General features: G+C 39.8%; 3 protein-coding genes across 6 annotated transcripts; 2 read left to right on the top strand and 1 right to left on the bottom strand.

Moving 5' to 3' along the window:
* Positions 1 to 2,167: 2,167 nt before the first annotated feature.
* LOC116044860 (protein boule-like) lies at positions 2,168 to 8,146 on the top strand. Of its 4 annotated transcripts, none has more exons than XM_035998765.1 (11): positions 2,168 to 2,413; positions 4,021 to 4,162; positions 5,330 to 5,421; positions 5,577 to 5,631; positions 5,776 to 5,851; positions 6,263 to 6,423; positions 6,659 to 6,736; positions 6,860 to 6,895; positions 6,986 to 7,102; positions 7,323 to 7,418; positions 7,533 to 8,146. In XM_035998765.1, exons 1-11 carry the CDS (start codon positions 2,382 to 2,384, stop codon positions 7,671 to 7,673), a joined length of 1,026 nt encoding a protein of 341 aa, XP_035854658.1. In that variant the 5' UTR covers positions 2,168 to 2,381; the 3' UTR covers positions 7,674 to 8,146. The 4 variants fall into 4 exon arrangements, with proteins under 4 accessions (XP_035854658.1, XP_031148273.2, XP_035854660.1 ...); XM_031292413.2 differs by having other exon boundaries at positions 2,173 to 2,413; positions 4,010 to 4,162; XM_035998767.1 differs by having other exon boundaries at positions 2,173 to 2,413; positions 4,010 to 4,162; positions 7,323 to 7,427; positions 7,531 to 8,146.
* Positions 8,147 to 13,590: 5,444 nt separating this feature from the next.
* Positions 13,591 to 15,224, top strand: LOC116044673 (gamma-crystallin M2-like). The gene is made up of 3 exons (XM_031292083.2): positions 13,591 to 13,772; positions 13,887 to 14,129; positions 14,905 to 15,224. Exons 1-3 carry the CDS (start codon positions 13,764 to 13,766, stop codon positions 15,178 to 15,180), a joined length of 528 nt encoding a protein of 175 aa, XP_031147943.1. The 5' UTR covers positions 13,591 to 13,763; the 3' UTR covers positions 15,181 to 15,224.
* A 315-nt stretch (positions 15,225 to 15,539) lies between these two features.
* On the bottom strand, positions 15,540 to 16,765 carry LOC116044676 (gamma-crystallin S-1-like). Its single transcript, XM_031292087.2, has 3 exons — positions 16,559 to 16,765; positions 15,975 to 16,217; positions 15,540 to 15,877 (listed from the first exon to the last, which is right to left on the bottom strand). The coding sequence occupies exons 1-3, from the start codon at positions 16,565 to 16,567 to the stop codon at positions 15,608 to 15,610; spliced, it is 522 nt and encodes a 173-aa protein (XP_031147947.1). The 5' UTR covers positions 16,568 to 16,765; the 3' UTR covers positions 15,540 to 15,607.
* Between the last annotated feature and the right edge of the window lie 1,806 nt (positions 16,766 to 18,571).

Below are 18,571 nucleotides of genomic sequence, written 5' to 3'. Positions count from 1 at the left end.
GAGGACCGAGAGAGGAAAAGTAGACGTGTTGAGGTTCTGACTGCTTTAGATTAGATTCAACTTTACTGTCATTGTGCAGAGTACAAGTACAAAGACAACAAAATGCAGTTTGCGTCCAACCAGAAGTGCAAAAAAGCAGAAAAGTGCAATGTGATATACAAAGTATAGACAGGTGGTGCATAGACAGGACAAGAAATAGACAGTGTAGACAGTAGTATACAGTTGGTTTACAGAAGGTGGTTTAGAGTAATATAAATTAAATATGAATATGTGCAGTGTATTAGCAGTTACCTTATAAGAGCAGAATAATCATGGCATGTACAGATATGTGCAATGTAGTAGCAGTAACATTATAATAGCAGTGTGAATAATATAGATATATGCAGTGTATAACAGAATATATTATAAGAAAAACAGAATAAATATGGATATTCAGTATGACCCATATAGACAGATATGTACAGTATGTACAGCTATGTGCAGTGTGGTAACAGTACCATTGTAGTGCAGAAACAGTAACATTTTAAGAGTAGTAAGAATAAGTGTATGTGCAGGATGAATAGTAAGAAGAGCAGTAGAATGTGGCTATGTATAGGTATAGTTTCGTGGATGTACATAGTTTTCCCTGCCTGTGAAAACTCTCTGTGCTTCAATTTATTTAGATCCTCATTCCTAATCACCACCCTGAGTGAGCAGCCATTTATGTCAGCTTTCCTATAAAGTTGAGAATGATGTCTTGTAAATTTACCCGAAGGACCAAAGTTGTTAGGATTTGTAAAGTGGTTAATATTTGCAGGTCAATCCTTTAAAAAACTGGTAAAATACATCACAGGTGAGGTTTGTCATTCTTGAATTTAAATGGGGAATCAAAATGAATACATATGCTAAGTTTAATCTAAACAAAATTATTTGTAGATGTATTGTATTGTATAGCCTGAGACCCTATTATTTCCAAGGGTATTACTTTTCATTTCATTTTGAAGACAGTGAAGACAAGAAACATTTTTTTATTCACAGAGAAAGGTCGCCCCTGTGTGGGAATGATGTTGTACTGCACCAATCTGGCTTGGACTGTACTTACAAGACAGTTAGCTACAGATTTGAATGTTTTGCTCTTTATTGTATTTTCCATTGCTGTTATGTGTTTTATAAATGTGTGAAAATGTTTACAACAATTTAAGTTTAAAAGTAAACCCATATTGTTTTCCACTGAGGTCCCAATATGATGGAACCATGGCTGGTATGTGCAGGATTCTTCTTAGGTCTACACAGAGTGCATAGGACCCCAACATGAATGTTTTATTGTCTTACATAAACACACGTGATCTCAATTTAACTAATTATGTAACTACGCACTGCCCCGAGCTACTGGGCCGCAACCATAGACTGTATGGCCGCAACTTGTGCAACGACGTAGGTTACGTTCTGGCGAAGCGGAAGAAGAAGGGCAGACTCGAGCGGCAACAGAAACGTAGGTTCGCCCCGCCGGGCAAACGTTGTATTGTTCCGGATAGAAAGAAGACATCTGTGGGGTAACGAAAATACCGTTGAAGATGCAACCTGCTGCTCGATAACAGGTAAACAACAACAACAACAACAACAACAACAACAACAACAACAACAACAACAACAACAACAACAACAACAACAACAACAACACCACAATTTTTGGAAAGCGGGGGGGGGGGCATGCTTGGTTTTCCTCTCAGTAACTTTATTGTGTAAATTCTCACATGTGACAAAAGCATCAATCCTAAAACTTAAACTTAACTTAAAAAAGATAAGAAGACAGTTCTGTATTCACTCTCCGTAAAGCCATACATTATATTATCATAGATACATGTACGTATGTATGTATGTAAATAAATACAAAGTGCATTTATCATGTAAACACATTTGGAAACAATTGTGTTACATGGGTACATGTTTTGTATGATTTCTTTAAAGTGAATTTCACTGGTCTTTTTAAAATGTCTTTATTGCAAAACAAGTGCAATGGTAAATTCATTATATTAATTAAACAATAACTAAACAAACTGTGAAATGTTGCTAAGATAAAGATTTATAATAATACTATTATTAACTATTTTTGCTCTAAAATGCATCATAAAAACAAACTTGTTCGAAAAAGGAACCACGCTTTGCGCCAGTTTTAGGGAACGCTGCGTGGCCGAATCACGTACGGACTGATGAGGTCATACGTGAAGCTAGGGGCGCGGGAGCAAGCGGACTCGGGGGGGAGGTTTCAAGCCAAGCTATTGGTGCAAGCGACTTATGAAACAAAGTAGTTAGCTAAACCATCAGCGAGATCTTATTAGGCCATGAATAATTCGCGATTGTCACCAGCATACGTCTTTTAGAGGCAGAAGTTAACCAGACGAATGTGGCTATGGAAGTGGAGAACCAAAACGGGGTGAGTGAACTGCAAAGCCTGTTACCCCCTTATAACGTTAGAGCAAATCTAGCTAGCATAACACTGTTATGGCAATTAAGAGCTAGCATAACACTGTTATGGTAATTAAGTAACGTTAAGTCGGTGTCAAATGTAACGTTCTTATACATTCATTGCCAGATTAGTCCGTCACACATTGTGAACTTTTTTTCTTTTTTTCGTTTAGCTCATTTTACTTAAAATCGACCAAGCTAGAAAATGCAAGCATGACCTGTTCACAGGTTCACCAAGCTAGTTTACTTACTAGGAAAGTAGCTAGAGTGAGCTAACTAAAGAGGGATACTTGGTGGTTAAACATTGGAGCTTTTTGTCATACCTTATCATTGTTCATGTCAGAGCTAGCTTGCTTATAGCTACAAAAGTGAGTTTTTCTCAGGGCAGAAAAACTTAGCTTTCGGCCATGTTGTAAGACTAACTTGATTCTATCTACCGGCTGCAGGTGCATCAACTTAGTCTTGACTTCAAAGACCCAAGGACCTACTGTTTATTTTGTTTATTGGACTTCAATGAGTGATGATTAGATAGTGGACAGTAAGTGTTGTCTGGTCAGAATGGATCATGCTGGGGATTTTCTTTTGATCTGGTATGGAGTAACACCAGAGAGCCTGCCTTCATTACCATACTCACACTAATTTTAAAACTCTTCATGTGTACTTCAAATTGGACTTAGTACTCCTCAAGTACTAAAACTGCAGTAGCGCAGAGATCGAGAAGTGGCTGATGGTCAGCCACTGTGGTACATAGGCACAAGCCAATCCCCTGGGGGCACATGTTGCTCACTATAGCAGCATAGTATGCATAGTATCCAGGATACTATGCATCCTGATAAAGTTCCCTTGGCCTTTGGAATTAAAATAGCCCCACATCATCACATACCCTTCACCATACCTAGAGATTGGCATGGTTTGATTTCAGTTAGCCTAATAGCTGGTTTGATTTGCATTGAGAGATGATCTTATGGAAAGTACCCCTGTCAATCTCAAGGTATGGTGAAGGGTATGTGATGATGTGGGTTATTTTTAATTCCCAAGGCCAAGGGAACTTTATCAGGATGCATAATATCCTGGATCCATGAAATATTTACGTTATTCATTCACAAAGAAAAGTGGTGTCCTTAAAGGTTGGATTTTTCCTAATTTTTTAAATTAAGGCATTAAGATCAATTTCCAAAAGATGAGTTTTTTTTTTTATTCCTCTTTTTAGTCAACTTTAGCATGGGTTCATAAACTTATGAGCACCACTGTATGCCACTGTGGTACAGCGGCATAAACCGATCCCCTGCCGGCACTGGCCGCTCACTGTTCCCTGGCACACCGTTTAACCATGCCGCCAGGGGATGTACCACAGTGGCTGACCATCAGCCACTTTTCGATCTCGTTGTCTCTTTAAAACTGTGTACTTGACTTCATCCTGGCGCGAAACGACTTAATCACACCAGATCCAAGCTGAGTAAAGTTACTACATACTGTCCTACAAGGTGATACCGGCTATGTTGTTCCTTACTGGCCCTGAAGTAGACTAAAATGCCTTGACATTTTTTTTTGGTATCATTTTAAGTTCACATCCAGCTGTCCGTCTGAGAACGGCAGCAGCTTCTCCACTCTTGAAGTGCTACCTTCAGAAAACCACGGTGACAGCCTGACCCACCACACCACCCGCCACGGCACTGTTATCCCCAATCGGATTTTTGTCGGGGGAATTGACTACAGGGTGAGAGCTGCAAACGTACACTGGCAGAGTAACTGGCATCTTTGATCTTGAGTGTCCTATTTGTAAAAGATTACAAACTAGACGGCAGCAAAGCACAGAAATAAATAACATAAATAACAACTTCTTTCCTAAGACCTCTCTACTGGCTAATACAGCCATAAAAAGCAAAACATGCTTTATAAAACCTTGTCGACAATCAAATGTCAATTGTTAATGTTCCTCTAAATTCTGCATTAAAAGTTACACATTGCATTTATTATTAAGGATCCTCCCATGTCTTGGCTTTCTAAGATTTAAAGTGCTCATATTATGCTCATTTTCAGTTTCATAATTGTATTAAGAGGTTGTACCAGAATAGGTTTGTGTGGTTTAATTTTCAGAAAACACCATATTTTTGTTGTACTGCACATTGCTGCAGCTCCTCTTTTCACCCTGTGTGTTGAGCTCAGTTTTAGCTACAGAGTGAGACATCTCACTTCTGTTCCATCTTTGTTGGGAGTCGCACATGTGCAGTAAGTACTGCTAGCTAGTCAGTTGCAGAGTATGAGGGCGTGCCACGCTAGCAGCTAGGCGAGCATTATAATGTGTGTTACAAAGTGACGCACGGTCGTCCCGGAAGTAAAGGCTGGACTACAATAGAGCTGTTTGGAGCAGTTTGTGAACAGTGTTTTCTGTTGGAGATGGTAAGTCCCTTTGGGGTGGACTTTGGGCTTTTTCACTTTGTAAACCTATAACGTGCACAAAAGATATCTATAACACAATAAAAGAAAGGGGAAAAGCCAAAAAGCATAATATGAGCACTTTTAAGTAACATTCCTTCCCAACTTTGTCACTTTGTCCTGTTGCCTCCTAATTTGAACATTCACTGTACATTTTGTCCAAAATCTGCTGTGAAGTGTACCAAAAAACACTTGTATAACGATCATTGTAAGGTTAATATTCCAGTATGGTGTTTGCATACAGATCTCTTGGTGGTTGTTGTACTGCACCTGACTAATATTTGCTGCTAAATGGTCTGAAATGATTAATTCTGGAAATTAACCAAAACAAATCAGCAACCACTGTACCTTCTTTTGAAATAACAGTCAAAAGTGTGTGTGTGTGTGTGTGTGTGTGTGTGTGTGTGTGTGTGTGTGTGTGTGTGTGTGTGTGTGTGTGTGTGTGAAGGTTAATGAGAGCGACTTGCGACATGTCTTCTCTCAACATGGCGCGGTAAAAGAGGTGAAGATTGTGATAGATCGCTCAGGAATGTCAAAGGGGTGAGTTAATGTCATCATTCCTGTCATGTACTCTTGGTGACTGAATAGTAATGCATGCAGCCATGACTTTCTATCCTGACTTTGAGCATTATTCACAGATTTACAGTCAGCCAGGTAAAAAACAGAATTGGTCTTGATTCTGTCCCTTTCAACAGATATGGCTTTGTTACATTTGAGACTCAAGATGATGCACTGAAAGTCCTTCATGATGTAAGTGAAGCAGGCTAATAAAGTATCTCAAACTAAATTTAAGGTGCATATAATGATGTAGTTCATCTACCGAAATGTATTATCTAATGTGGTGTGGTGTGTGTGTGTGTCTCTTCCCCCCCCCCCCAAACTACTATATTAAAGGCTAATGGCATCTGTTTCAAAGATAAGAAGCTGAGCATTGGTCAGGCTGTCCGCAAGCAGCAAGGTCCAGGACAAAGTAAGTTGACTGTTTAACTTCCCTTGTGTGATACCAGGCATTCCCCTGATCACACAGTGGTACTGCCATGCTTCACTATATCACCTTCCACTCAGCATTGCAGCTGTAGTTCACCAGTTTGATGACAACATTCACTCACCATTTAGGATTGTCTTAAATGTGATTTTTGTCACAATTTCAAAAGCCAAATGTCCCTTTTTTTACTGAAATGGAACACAAAAGTAATGGAATACTGTTTTACATCAGGACCACAGTAGGAACCTTAAATTGAATCCCATTTGTAAAAGTTCCAGGGCACCGAATGCTGGCTTCTCTCAAACTGTTACTCGCCCACAAGGTGACTTAATTAGTTTTAGATGGTTCTGAAATGCCCAGTAGCTTTACTGTTTTGTGGTTTCCTTCTTTTCCCAGCTAAGAGTGTTTTTGTGACCATCCCTGACTCGGCCTTACCTGTGCCGATGTCCTGTGGGACGCTGCACCTAACCACGTCTGCAGGCTATCCCTACACCTACCACAACGGAGTGGCCTACTTCCACTGCCCCAACATGAGCTCTCCTGCCCACCACTGGCCTGTCAGTTGTCACTGCTATCACACCCACCTAACGCTTGACTTAAATAGCATTATTAAAACCAAGTCATTTATGTCCTGGGTATTTAAATATGTGCTTCACAGTTAATTCCTTACTGGAAAGCAAGGATCCATTTGTGTGGTGCAACATTTACTACAGGCTAAGGACTGTTGGTACACAAGAATGTTTAAGTGTGTGTGTGTGTGTGTGTGTGTGTGTGTGTGTGTGTTTTTTCTAGCAACCTGCTCCTCCAGTGACGCTTCCTCAGTCCCATCAGCCTGTCTACCAGCAACCAGCCTATCTCCACCACCACCAGGTCAGCTCAGCCCTGCAGGGATCCATTGATTTCTCACCATGTCACCATTTTCAGTAACAAGCACAGAAGAGGTTTGAACTTTATTTAACAGTCTGCTCTGTCTCTTCTTTTCCCTCTCCCTAGTGTGCCCCGAACCAGTATCAGTGGAATGTGGTCCAGGTAGGCAAAATAAAGCCATTCCTTTTTTTTTTTTTTTTAGTTCAGGAGAGTTTGGCCAATCGTTCACCTGTTGTCAATGTTTTTGTTCAGTCGCCGATGCCCTCCAGTCCAGTCATGTACTCCCAGCAGTCAGAATATCTGTACCAGCACGCTGATGGAGCCCCTTTCCAGCCTCCTCTGCCTGTCATGGAGGACACCACACCAGAGGCAAACGTTTGTTTTGGTTGTGTTATTTGTAGCATTGCTATGACTTTATAAGCAAGAAAATGTCTATTTTTCATTTTCTAGCTGTCAAACTTCATGCTTTTTTTTCAGATGTGTAATGCACTTGAATACTTATACATTTAGTTTAGTGGTGATTCTGCTGGTGCTCAGTAAACTTGTTCTGAGCTGGAGCTCACGACTTTGTGTTCTCATACTTTTGCAGTTTGTAGAGCCCATGCCGGTGCAGCAGGTTTACCCATTGTATCCTCAGAGAACTGAAGGAATGACGGCAGTTTTTCTGCAACATAACTATAGAAAGGTTAAAAAAAAAAAAAATGTGTTCAGTGTGTTTTGGACTGGACACAATTTGTGTATTCCTCTCCATTTCTTCAAATCTTCCCAGAGTCCTAATGTCACCTTTCTTTTGCGACAGAATCAGATGTTTCCACACTCGCGGGTCCATCTGAAGCCCAAGTACCGCCGCTACATCCATCACAAGGAGTACCACTACCTGCCAGAAGCCACAGCACCTCCAGACGCCTCGATGCATCACACTCAACCACCTCTCATGTAGGCTAAACCCACTGACTGCTTGGTCAAGGGAAGAATCCCACCCGCAGCGCCACAACCTCTCGTGTCAGTTTAGTTCCTCTTCCTTCTCGGATTCCATCGCACATATAATCTATCAACTGTTGAACCTGTGCTTTACAACATAATGCAGTATGTTTCGTGACATGTGATTTCATGGCCTCTTTGCTGAGAGTTTGTCTGTTACCACCAACTCAAGGAATGCTCTCTCACCTTGTAAGACTCGCAGCACTCTGATCTGTTTCTGTATTGATGGTTTAATACAGTTGGATGATTGAGGTTAACTCACTACATTACAGTGGCTCACATTGCCTAACAGTATTGACCGAGGTTGGGCTTAATTTCTCAATTAACGCATAAACGTAGCAGTGAGATATGAGTTTTCAGTAAATAATTTATTTTACTAGTTGTGATAACACAATAACTCTGCGATTGGGCTGGGCAATATATCAATATTATATCTATGAGACTAGATATCGTCTTAGACTTTGGATATTGTAATATCGTAATATGACACAAGTGTCTTTCCTGGTTTTACAAGCTGCATTACAGTAAAGTGATGTCATTTTGTGAACTCACCAGACTGTTCTAGCTGTTCTATTATTTACCCACGCAGTCATTACATCCATGTTACTGATGATTATATATCAAAAATCTAATTTTAAAAATATTTTGTGAAAGCATCAAATGTCAACCCTACAATATCTATCGAGGTATTGGGTCAAAAACTATCGTGATATTTGATTTTCTCCGTATGGCCCAGCCCTACTCTGCGATGATTAAACAATCCATCTTGAAATCTGAGACTCCAGATTTACAGGTTTCAGATATTATTGGAGCACGACAAATGTCTGCGTTCTTCAGATTTAACGATCCGTGACGTAGTCAGGAGATGGCTACAGCGTTTCAGTGCCATCAAAATGTCCAGCTTGAATTCTTTTGTGTTTTTTTTTTTTTGTTGTTGTTGTTGATCAAACTCAGTTTAGTTTTAAAACCTCCGAAATGTACAATATTGAAAACAGTCGGTTTAAACAATTGCATTTTAAAACCTGATTTTATTTCTTTTTATCAAACATAACCAACACTTGGCTAACAGTCTGTGAACCGTACGTTCAAGCTCAGCGTCTTTCCAAATTGACTTGAGCGGAGCTTGAACCCTCTTCTTGTTTTTGTAAAAACTACTTTATGTTTTGCCTTTTTTCATAGCGCTGTTGCAACAGCAGAAATCTCCTAGTTACATGCACAGAGACACCATGATGTAGCTGAGAATATCAAAGATTTATTTTCTTGCTATGTCGACCCTTTCTCTTTTTACCTTAATGTGCAGAGAAGCAATGCTGTACATCCTCTGCATCAGCGATCACATTTGTTTGGAAGGATAAGTAAGAAGCAACACTGATTTTATTTTTTTTAGGTATAGTTATTTGAGGCTCACTGAGATTATTAGTCAAATCTTAATATTTGGATGCTCTGAGTGAGCTGCTGCATCTTCTCTTGTCGCCTCTGCTCAGCTTTATCAGTGTTGGGACCTTTCTGGATCCTCTGATCCACATTAACATTATTTTCAACTATTTTTTTCAGTATGCTGTGAAGAGATTTGTCTTTTTTATCATTTTTAAACCAACTCTAATTGGTTTAATAATTTAGAACCAGCAATAGGCGGCTGTGTTGTTGAAACAGTACAGAAGTAACAGCAACATGACAATTTAGTTTATTCTATATAAAATAGACTGACTGTTAAAGTGCATGTTTAGCCGTTTTTGACAGCACAGTGTACTGGTTACTTGGCAATTTTGTGTATCAGGAATCATAATTTTATATTTGGGAAAAAAAAAAAAAAATATATATATATATATATATATATAGAAGTTTGCTGAGGAGCATTAAACAAATTTGAGCCATAATAAATCTGCTAGTTGGGATTTTTATGCACACAGGGACACATTTCTATTCCCAGAACATGCAAGAAACGAGTGTGCCTCAAGAGGATTTGCATCTCGCTTGCACACTGCTTTCAAAGCTGGAAATGACTTGTCATACTGTTAAACTGCACCTTCTAAGTAACGTCAGCAAATGTATTGGCCTCGCTCAATAGTTTTAGTAATATTAAAGTAATAATAGAAATACTTATTCAGTAACTTCTTGGACAAGGGATTGGGAAATTCTCTCAAAGGTCGTGTGTTGTCATTTTTCAGTGTAAATTAGTTCTACTTATATAAAAGTTCTAGATTTGCAGGTTATGTTGTTGAGTTTGCTGTTTCCAGATATTTCACAAGCCTGCCTTGAAATTCATTATAGGTTGTATTACATTTAAATGCTTTATATCCATTTTATTCCAAAATATTCCAAGCTGTTTTATTGCAAAACTACAATGCTTTAATTCCCCTGACGTGTCTGTTCAGTTTGAAGTGTTTTTGCTTATAATTTAGGTCAAAATGTAGATGTACATTTTTTCAGTGTGCTTTTCATGACATTGCTATTTGAGTTGTTTGTATTTTTAACTACATATATTTTGTCTTGGGATCAAACTCGGGTTTTGTCTGCTATTGAAAGCAGAAGGCGAACTGTATGACCAAAGAATAACCTAATCTAACCTATTTTTGTGATTTCTTTACATTTTCTTAAAGAGAGATGTGCAGTACTTATTTAACTCTGTTGTTTTAACAACATTATTTTAAGTTCAGTGTGTTTCCAGTTCTTGAATGGAAATAAAGGCTTCCCTTGGTGTAGTGGCTATGTTTTGCATTCATATGCAACCATTCTGCATGAGTGATTAGTTGATTTTATGTTAGTGAATGGAGACCAGTGGCTGGCTGGGAAAAAAAGGAAAATACAATTACCAATCTAAAACTATGACATGTGATTGAAAGTAAATGGGCAAAAAACATGCAAAACTGGTGATCTGCAATGTACAATATCTAATTAGGTAATTCAGCATTTTATTAAAGGACTACTCAAGTGATTTGTGGAATTTCCAAAAGAAAATTAGAATAAGGATACAAAAATTATTATTATTATTAATTTTTTTTTTTTTTTTAAAAGAAGGGTACTAAACAGTTGGTGACATTAAAGAATGGCTTGCTTATTGCTAAGGCCATATCGTCCAAATTAAATGTTCAATAATAATGTAATCACTATAACAGTAACTTATTTCACTAGTAAATAGCTGTTGAATGACAAAAACAACCACCAGATGGGAAAAGGGCATTTAACAACAACTTTGAATGCACCACGACGCTGTAAATTACCAGTTTCGTTGAACGCACCGTCTGTGTTTTTCCGACAACAGCAGCTGCAGATTGTTACATCCCGGTGTCGGAATCCTCTACAGTGAAATACAGACAAACTTTACACCGTTTAGCGTTAACTGTCAGCATTTTAACCGTGTTTAATCCAGCTACTAGCTAGCGGTAGGCTAACGTTAGCTGCTGTTGAGTATAGTGTTGACTAGCGTCATGTGCAGAAATGTTTCTGTTGCCTGTAACGTCTGTTTCAGAGCATCAGAGAGAAGTGCAGGCATATCAGTGGCACCAGAATGAGGCACCGAAATCTGCATTGCTATTCCTGCAGCAGCAGGATGTGTTACAAGGAAGTACAGCAAAATAGTAGCCTGTTAGGCACGACGCAAAGCCGAGTGAAGTGAACATAAACATAACAATAAACATTAACGCATTAATGCTGACAGCTCTAATATTTTCCTAATATCGTGCAGCCCTAATTTAAAAAAAGAATAGTCAAAATCAAACCAGCAGAGGCAGAGATGTACTGAATGTTATGGGTTATGCTACAGAAATGCTTACTACTACATTTCCCACAATGCAACTTGATAGCATTTCTTGAGCAAACACTCTATTGCCTTTTTTTTTTACCGCCGCTGCCCCTATGCTGCAATCAAGCCAAATATTGACTGCAGTATTATTACATCACTATGTTCTGCCATGGTTGACCATGTTGTGATATAGATATACATTTCTTTATTGGCTATTGTTTAACCCATATATCAATGAGAGTTGAAATGGTCAGCTGCATTTAAACCCTAAACATTACCAAATCCGATGTATTTATGTGGGCATCCCATAATAATGTGCCAGTCTCTAGGCCAAGGGCATTGATGAATCAGGGTTTTTATCTGTATGAATGGGCTCAAGACCTTGGCAGGGTGGCAAAAGCACCGAATGCCTGCTCATTAGAACAACAAAAGATTGAATCACGTGACCTCAGATAGAGGTTTATAAAAAGGCTGTGTGTCTCGGTGTCTACCGTCAGTGCATGATGAGCTTTAGACTGTTTAGAGTGACTTTTCATATATTTTAAGTTTCCAAAATGTGCTTTACTGCAGAGGTAGTGTTACAGTTTGAGTAACCTTTCCGATGTGTGTAATATTGGACTGTAAAGCACAACATTCCAAAAGCCTCCTCTACATCAAAAGTCTGTCCTAAAATAAGCTGCTGTTTTAGTTTGAAAGTGTGTTTAGGCAGATAAAACCACCTCATAAAAAACACCTCACTTGGGGCCCAGAAACATTAAATGATGTCATGTTCAAGGGCCGTTTTCCAACTCAGCAGGCACAAGTTTAGTGCAGGGGAAGTAACCTGCACCACTTCAATTTATCAGCTTGCTAGTACATTTTTTAAAAAGCATTTAATTTAGTAAGATCTCTAAGTTGAAGAGGTGTAGGGTCCATCTACAGTACATTTGCCGGTTACTGTGTATTGTATCATACTGTAACAACACAAACAACAATACAGTAAGTCAATTGGAAACATATACCCAACTAAAAAGGGCACATTAGAAATGTGATGGGGTTTTAATAAATGATAAATTTATAATAATAAATTATTTATTTATTCAGGGAAGGTTCACTGAGAGGAAGCCTCTCTTTTGCAGCACATTGATGATCACACAGTTACGCATTCATACCATAAATACTGTGGTATAAGACAATTCACGCTGTGTATATGTCTGCATAAAAATACACATCATGAATTATTAAAGAACAAATCGTTTAAAAGACAAATAGAGCTCAGCAGTGAGGTTCAGAAAGTGAAAATCACATTCATATTCGGAATTTAGGGTTTTGGGGTTTTCTGAAACGTCAATGGAATGAATGAATGGGAAATTCACTTCCAGTACAAAAGTTCAAAAACATTGGGCGCTCACTGTTGAGCTCTATTGGCCTGTTTCTGTGAGTGATGACTCAAACTTCAGCTAACAACGCTAAGCTAGCAGCTCTTTGAGGCTGTATTTGGGCACTGCAGTGCTTTGAGCTAACACGCTCATAATCACAGTGCTAACATGCCGATGTTATTGTTAAAGCATATATAATGTAAAGCATGTTCACCATCTTAGCTTAGTGTGGTGTGTTAGCATGATAGTATTTTCTATTCAGCACTAGCCACAAAGTACATCTGAGGCTGCTGGTATTTGGTCATAAAACCACAGTATTGAAAAATGACATTTTGACCTGATGATGGTGCTAGATGAAAAGTCAGAGACAGACTTCATTGTCATGTGACCAAGAGTTCATCTTCAGAGTTTATTGTAGAAAATATTGATAAAAGTGCACCAAAGCATAACCAGCCACCAGGTGTCCACAGATGAGGAAATTTCACACACCGTTGTCATCATTTGATTAATTTTATGGTTTTGTGGGGTCCTTATCTGAAAGGATATGACAATGATGTGCGGCTCCTTAAGTTATTGTGAACAGTCAGAATACTCTTACATGGTAGTGAGGGGTGGGGTGGTTGGGTGGGGGTTGTCCCATCTCTGGCGTAGAACTTTAGGAACCTTTTTGAATGAAAAGGACAGAAATAACGCTTGTTGTTTTGCTGATACTGTGAGTGGTGACCCCCGAGTCTTTAGCACTTTGTGGTGTTTTGATGAACGTGAAAACTGGACAACAATAACTCATCATCACACTGTGGTGCGTCGCTATACGTAACCAGATTTGTGTTATAAAACCTATTTGGATGACAATACTTTATGCTGTGCCATCACACAGCTACTTTATATAAAAGGACAGCGGCACGGAGAGCGTCTGTTGAGCGCCAGTCTGGCCCCCACTAATGTAACAATGGGAAAGGTAAGCTTATTATGTGTTGTAACTGAAAATACAGAATTCAAACATGTTAACCTTTTTAGATGTTTTTAACAGTGGGAGTTGATAATTAATCAGTACTTTGACAAACGTTTGCAGATCATATTCTACGAGGACAGAAATTTCCAGGGTCGGCACCATGAGTGCATGAGCGACTGTGCTGACCTGCACCCCTACTTCAACCGCTGCAACTCCGTACGGGTGGAGAGCGGCTGCTTCATGGTGTATGAGAGACCCCAATACCTGGGCCACCAGTACTTCCTCCGCAAAGGGGAGTATTCCGACAACCAGCGCATGATTGGCATCAATGACTGCATCCTCTCCTGTCGCATGATTCCCATGGTAAGCCTGGGAACATGGTATAGGAGAGGCATCAAGGCAATTAATTAGGAGGAAGTTATTGATTCCTGTGTGCACACTGATTTATTGTGTTGTGCGAAAAGCAATAGGTCAAGGAATGAAAACCTATAATACTTGCATTCAAACTGAATACAGTCAAATCAAAGGGTATAACAGAAGAAACAAAGGTCAAACAAAAGCAATAAGACAGAATCTTATTACTTGATCTTTATCCTGCTTGTATGTCAATGCCCAGCATGAGAAAAATATGCTAAAAACAACGTACAAGGAAAGGAAATACATTCATAAACAAAATCTGTCCGTAGAGAAATTGAAGTTCGTGAAAACCACGTCCCTCAAATCAGAAATACAGTACAAGTACAAGTACAATAACCTTAGGTGAAAATGGCTTTGCCTAAGGTAGACAAGTTTGAAGCACTTTCCTAGGAACATAAATCCTCAACAACTCATGTTAGATAGATATCGCTTAATACAAAAACATCCTTCAGAGTTGTGTTAGAGGATAGCTTAGATTTATCACATAAGGATATCTGGTAACTTCATGTAGCTTAAAAGAAACTCTAAATTGAAGAGGGACTTCGATTTAAACTGCTTTTGCAAACCATTCTTGGTCTAACTATGTGTTAACCTGCAACTAGGATTAGATAGGTGGTGGATTAACACTTTAGAATTATTCCTGGACTGTTTTTTATGTTCACAATCACCAAAAAGTACTACTGGATAGCACATGTATGACTCATAAATGTTCTTCCTGCAGCACCGAGGTTCCTACAAAATAAAATTGTATGAGCATCCAGACATGGGCGGCCAAATGCATGAGGTGAGCGATGATTGCCCCAACGTCCAGGACCGCCTGCGTATGTCTGACATTAACTCGTGTAATGTGGTTGACGGCCACTGGCTCATGTATGACCAGCCCAACTACAGGGGAAGACCCTACTACCTTAGACCCGGCGAATACCGCAGATACAGCGACTGGGGCGCCGCTAGTCCAAGGATCGGCTCGCTCAGGCGGATCACTGACTTAAACTAGAAGTCTTTCCACTCTATGTTCTCAATAAACATGCTGGTCTTAAACTGTGTGTGTGTGTGTGTGTGTGTGTCTGTGTCTGTCTGTCTGTATCTAAAAGACATGAAGATGTTTTCATCACGCATTTGTTGTTGTTTAGCTTGTGTTCTTGTCCCTTTCCTATAATATTTGATCCACTCACGAAATAATAGTATGGCTTGGCAAATTTTCTTTTGCCCCATTGGTCTGAAACCTTGCATACTGCTTTGTCCACTCCAAAACATGTGCAGCAATGAGGCCTAATTTGCCACCTAAGCAAACTTTTCAATCCACTGAACCCCTCAAATCAACAAGCCCAAAGAAACCTAAAACAGCTGACAGAATAGTGGTTATGGGATAGATTTATTTATTGACAGTACTTCACATAAACAGTGTTCTGGACATCAGCTTCTCACACAGTGATGCGTCTGATGGATCCCACCCTAGAACTCATGCTTCCCCACTCATTAAACCTCCTGTATTCACCGGGGCGTACCAGGAACTGGCGTCCTCTGTAATTGGGATGCTCGTAGAAGATCCAGGAACCGTCCTTCACGTTGCAGGAGGAGATGTCGTTGAAGTGGAAGTTTTCGGTCAGGGAGGGGCAGTCGTCGGTCAACTCCTTCATCTGGCCTCCGAACTCTGGGCGCTCGTAGATCATAATTTTGTGAGAGCTTTTGTGCTGCAGAAAAGACAAGGTGATTTATTAGCGTCTAGATCAGTAAAGGGTCATCACAAGAAATCTTATTGTAAACTGAAACCACTCGACTGAAGCCTACCATAGGGATCATTCGACAGGATCGCACACAGTCATTGAATCCCATCCAGCGCTGGTAGTCTGAATAGTCGCCCTTCCTCAGGAAGTACTGGTAGCCCATGTAGTTGGGTCTCTCATAGACCATCCAGTTAGCACTCTCCACTCTAATGGAGTTGCAGCGGCTAAAGTGGGAATGCAGGTCACTGCATTCGCTGCTGCACTCATAGGAGCGGCCCTGGAAGTTCCTGTCCTCGTAGAAGATGATCTGGAAAGATCAGTAGAGGGATTTTCAAAAATTGTTAATAATAAGCGTGTATTTTTTATTTTTTTAATTTATTTATTTATAAAGGACAACACACATTAATCAACATTTCTGTAAATGTGCCAGTGTTAGCCAGCCGGCTAATTTTCAACTACAGTCCTTTGGCCAGATGATTTTAGACCAGAGCAGCAAGAAGCAGCAAGATATTAGTGCAGGTTAAACTATACAGACATATGTATACTATACCACATGAAAAGAGTGCTTCCAGTTCACCGTTTTCGGCTGAATAATCCATGCAGGTATAAAGAAGCAAAGAAGGCACAGAGCAAAACAAGCAGCCTTACCTTGCCCATTGTGTCTGCTAACCTTTTTCAGCAGCCTTGGGCTCCTCGCTGCCTTTATAACCCACGGATGACCTTTGTCATTGTGATTCAGAACAATGAGAAAGCTCGTCAGCACTTTACAGAACACTATTTTGTTTTGTGTGGTCAACTGAGCAAATCAGCTGTTTTGAGCAGAGGCTTCCCTTTGAATGGTCGATGATATAAAATCTACAAATGAACCAAATCTAAATCTCCAAACGTACATATTTATTGAAATGGCCTTTTTATGAAATTATGAAGTAAAAGAAACTCATGGGAAAGCACATATTTGTTTGTACAAAGTTTATTTTTCCATCTCCATTTTACATACTGTATACATGTATATTTATCTTTTAACATTAGTACACAATATACATCTAGTGCAGGGGTGGCGAACCTGTGGCTCTTGAGCCATATGCGGCTCTTTGCCTGCTCCTGTGAGGCTCTTACTGTGTGGCTGGGGGCTGTGTCATTGGTTGATTGTTGTTTTTAACTTTTCTGAAACATACAGTATTTCAGAAAGCCCCTTTAGTGACAAATGAGTGAGAGAGTTGCTTCGAGTGGCCACAACCGAGTTCAAGCAAGACCTGAAAAGGATTGTGGATAACAAAGACTGTCAGGTTTCCCATGTGAGTCAATCTAAGTGAGAAAAAAAAACTATGAAAACTGCTATGTATTATGACTGTCATTAGATCTGGAAGACACTATTGCTGTTGTAGTGTGGACGTGCATGTGTTGTGTGGCTTTTTGCTATGGTGCGGTTTTTTTTGTGGCTCTTTATACCTAACTGGTTGGCCACCCCTGATCTAGTGTATCCAGTGTATCCCTGTTAATGCAGATTAATTTGGTACTGTACATTGTATGGAGGCTGTAGTGATGCAGCCCATTTTAAAAATCAACATTTGATGTTAAATTTAACTTTGTAAATGCTGGAATGATTTTAACTGTGATTTTGTGAAGTGAACACAACCACTGCCTTGCTTTTCAGCAGCAGCATTTAAACTTAGCACAAAAAGTAAGGAAATTTGTGTTTGGTAGATTATTTCTCTGTGGTAACAATGCTTTTTGGCAATAAATCTTATACCGTTGGAAAGCCTGTTTAGTTCTCTTTCAAATGGTGCCCCAAGGAACATGCATTTGTGGGATGAGCAGCAGCGCTGAGTATGTGGGTTGCACCCATGAAACATTTGCCAAATCTTCTCTGCCATTGCCAAACAGGTTATTTTTCTGTTGCTATTGACACTTGTTTTGAGCTTCTGGTACCCCCAGGTGCTGCCAATCAGGTGCCTGATTTAGGGATGAGATTCTGCAACCAGTGGCAATCCCATATCTCCACAGTCTGGGACCGAAGTCTATCCTCCAAGATGACAACGCTCGCCCCCACAGGGCGGGGTTTATCAGAGACTACCTCCAGAATGTGGGAGTGGAGAGGATGGAATGGCCTGCCAGCAGTCCTGACCTCAACCCCATTGAACACTTGTGGGATCAGCTTGGACGTGCTGTTCGTGCCAGAGTGACCAACACAACCACGTTGGCTGACTTGCGACAAATGCTGGTTGAAGAATGGGATGCCATCCCACAGCAGTGTGTGACCAGGCTGGTGACCAGCATGAGGAGGAGGTGCCAGGCAAGATCACAGCCTTGGATAAATAATGATATCTTGGACACCATTTACTTGAGGGATAAAATTTTAAGTGAGTTTAAAAGAACCAAACTGCCTGTTTTATTTAAGGAATATAAAGTAATTAGAAATAAGGTTCAGCGAATGGTGGATGAGGCGAAAAAGGATTTTTTTATGTCTAAAATTGAGGAGCATTAAAGGGATCCCAAGAAATTGTGGGCAACTCTTAGGCCTTTGGGGACAAAAGAGAACCCTAAGCAAAAACAAGGTAAAATAGGCCTGGATATAAATGGGTCCATATTGTATGATAAAAAAGTGGTGGCAGATACTTTTAATAGTTTCTTCACAACAATTGCAAGTAATCTGGTGCAGAA

The sequence above is a fragment of the Sander lucioperca genome, chromosome 24 (assembly GCF_008315115.2).
Source record: "Sander lucioperca isolate FBNREF2018 chromosome 24, SLUC_FBN_1.2, whole genome shotgun sequence".
In the NCBI taxonomy this organism is placed as follows: domain Eukaryota; kingdom Metazoa; phylum Chordata; class Actinopteri; order Perciformes; family Percidae; genus Sander; species Sander lucioperca.
The sequence above is the reverse complement of the archived record's forward strand: the minus strand, read 5'-3'. Positions and strand labels throughout refer to the sequence as shown.

What these genes read in the sequence shown, in the direction of transcription:
- LOC116044676 (XM_031292087.2), bottom strand. An exon ending in CCTGTCGAATGATCCCTATG is followed by an intron (nt 15,878 to 15,974) that starts GTAGGCTTCAGT and finishes TCTTTTCTGCAG; the next exon opens with CACAAAAGCTCTCACAAAAT.
- LOC116044860 (XM_031292413.2), top strand. Translation starts at nt 2,390, where the DNA reads ATGGAAGTGGAGAACCAAAACGGG. An exon ending in CACTGAAAGTCCTTCATGAT is followed by an intron (nt 5,632 to 5,775) that starts GTAAGTGAAGCA and finishes ACTATATTAAAG; the next exon opens with GCTAATGGCATCTGTTTCAA. An exon ending in GCAGCAAGGTCCAGGACAAA is followed by an intron (nt 5,852 to 6,262) that starts GTAAGTTGACTG and finishes TTCTTTTCCCAG; the next exon opens with CTAAGAGTGTTTTTGTGACC.
- LOC116044673 (XM_031292083.2), top strand. An exon ending in CCTGTCGCATGATTCCCATG is followed by an intron (nt 14,130 to 14,904) that starts GTAAGCCTGGGA and finishes TTCTTCCTGCAG; the next exon opens with CACCGAGGTTCCTACAAAAT.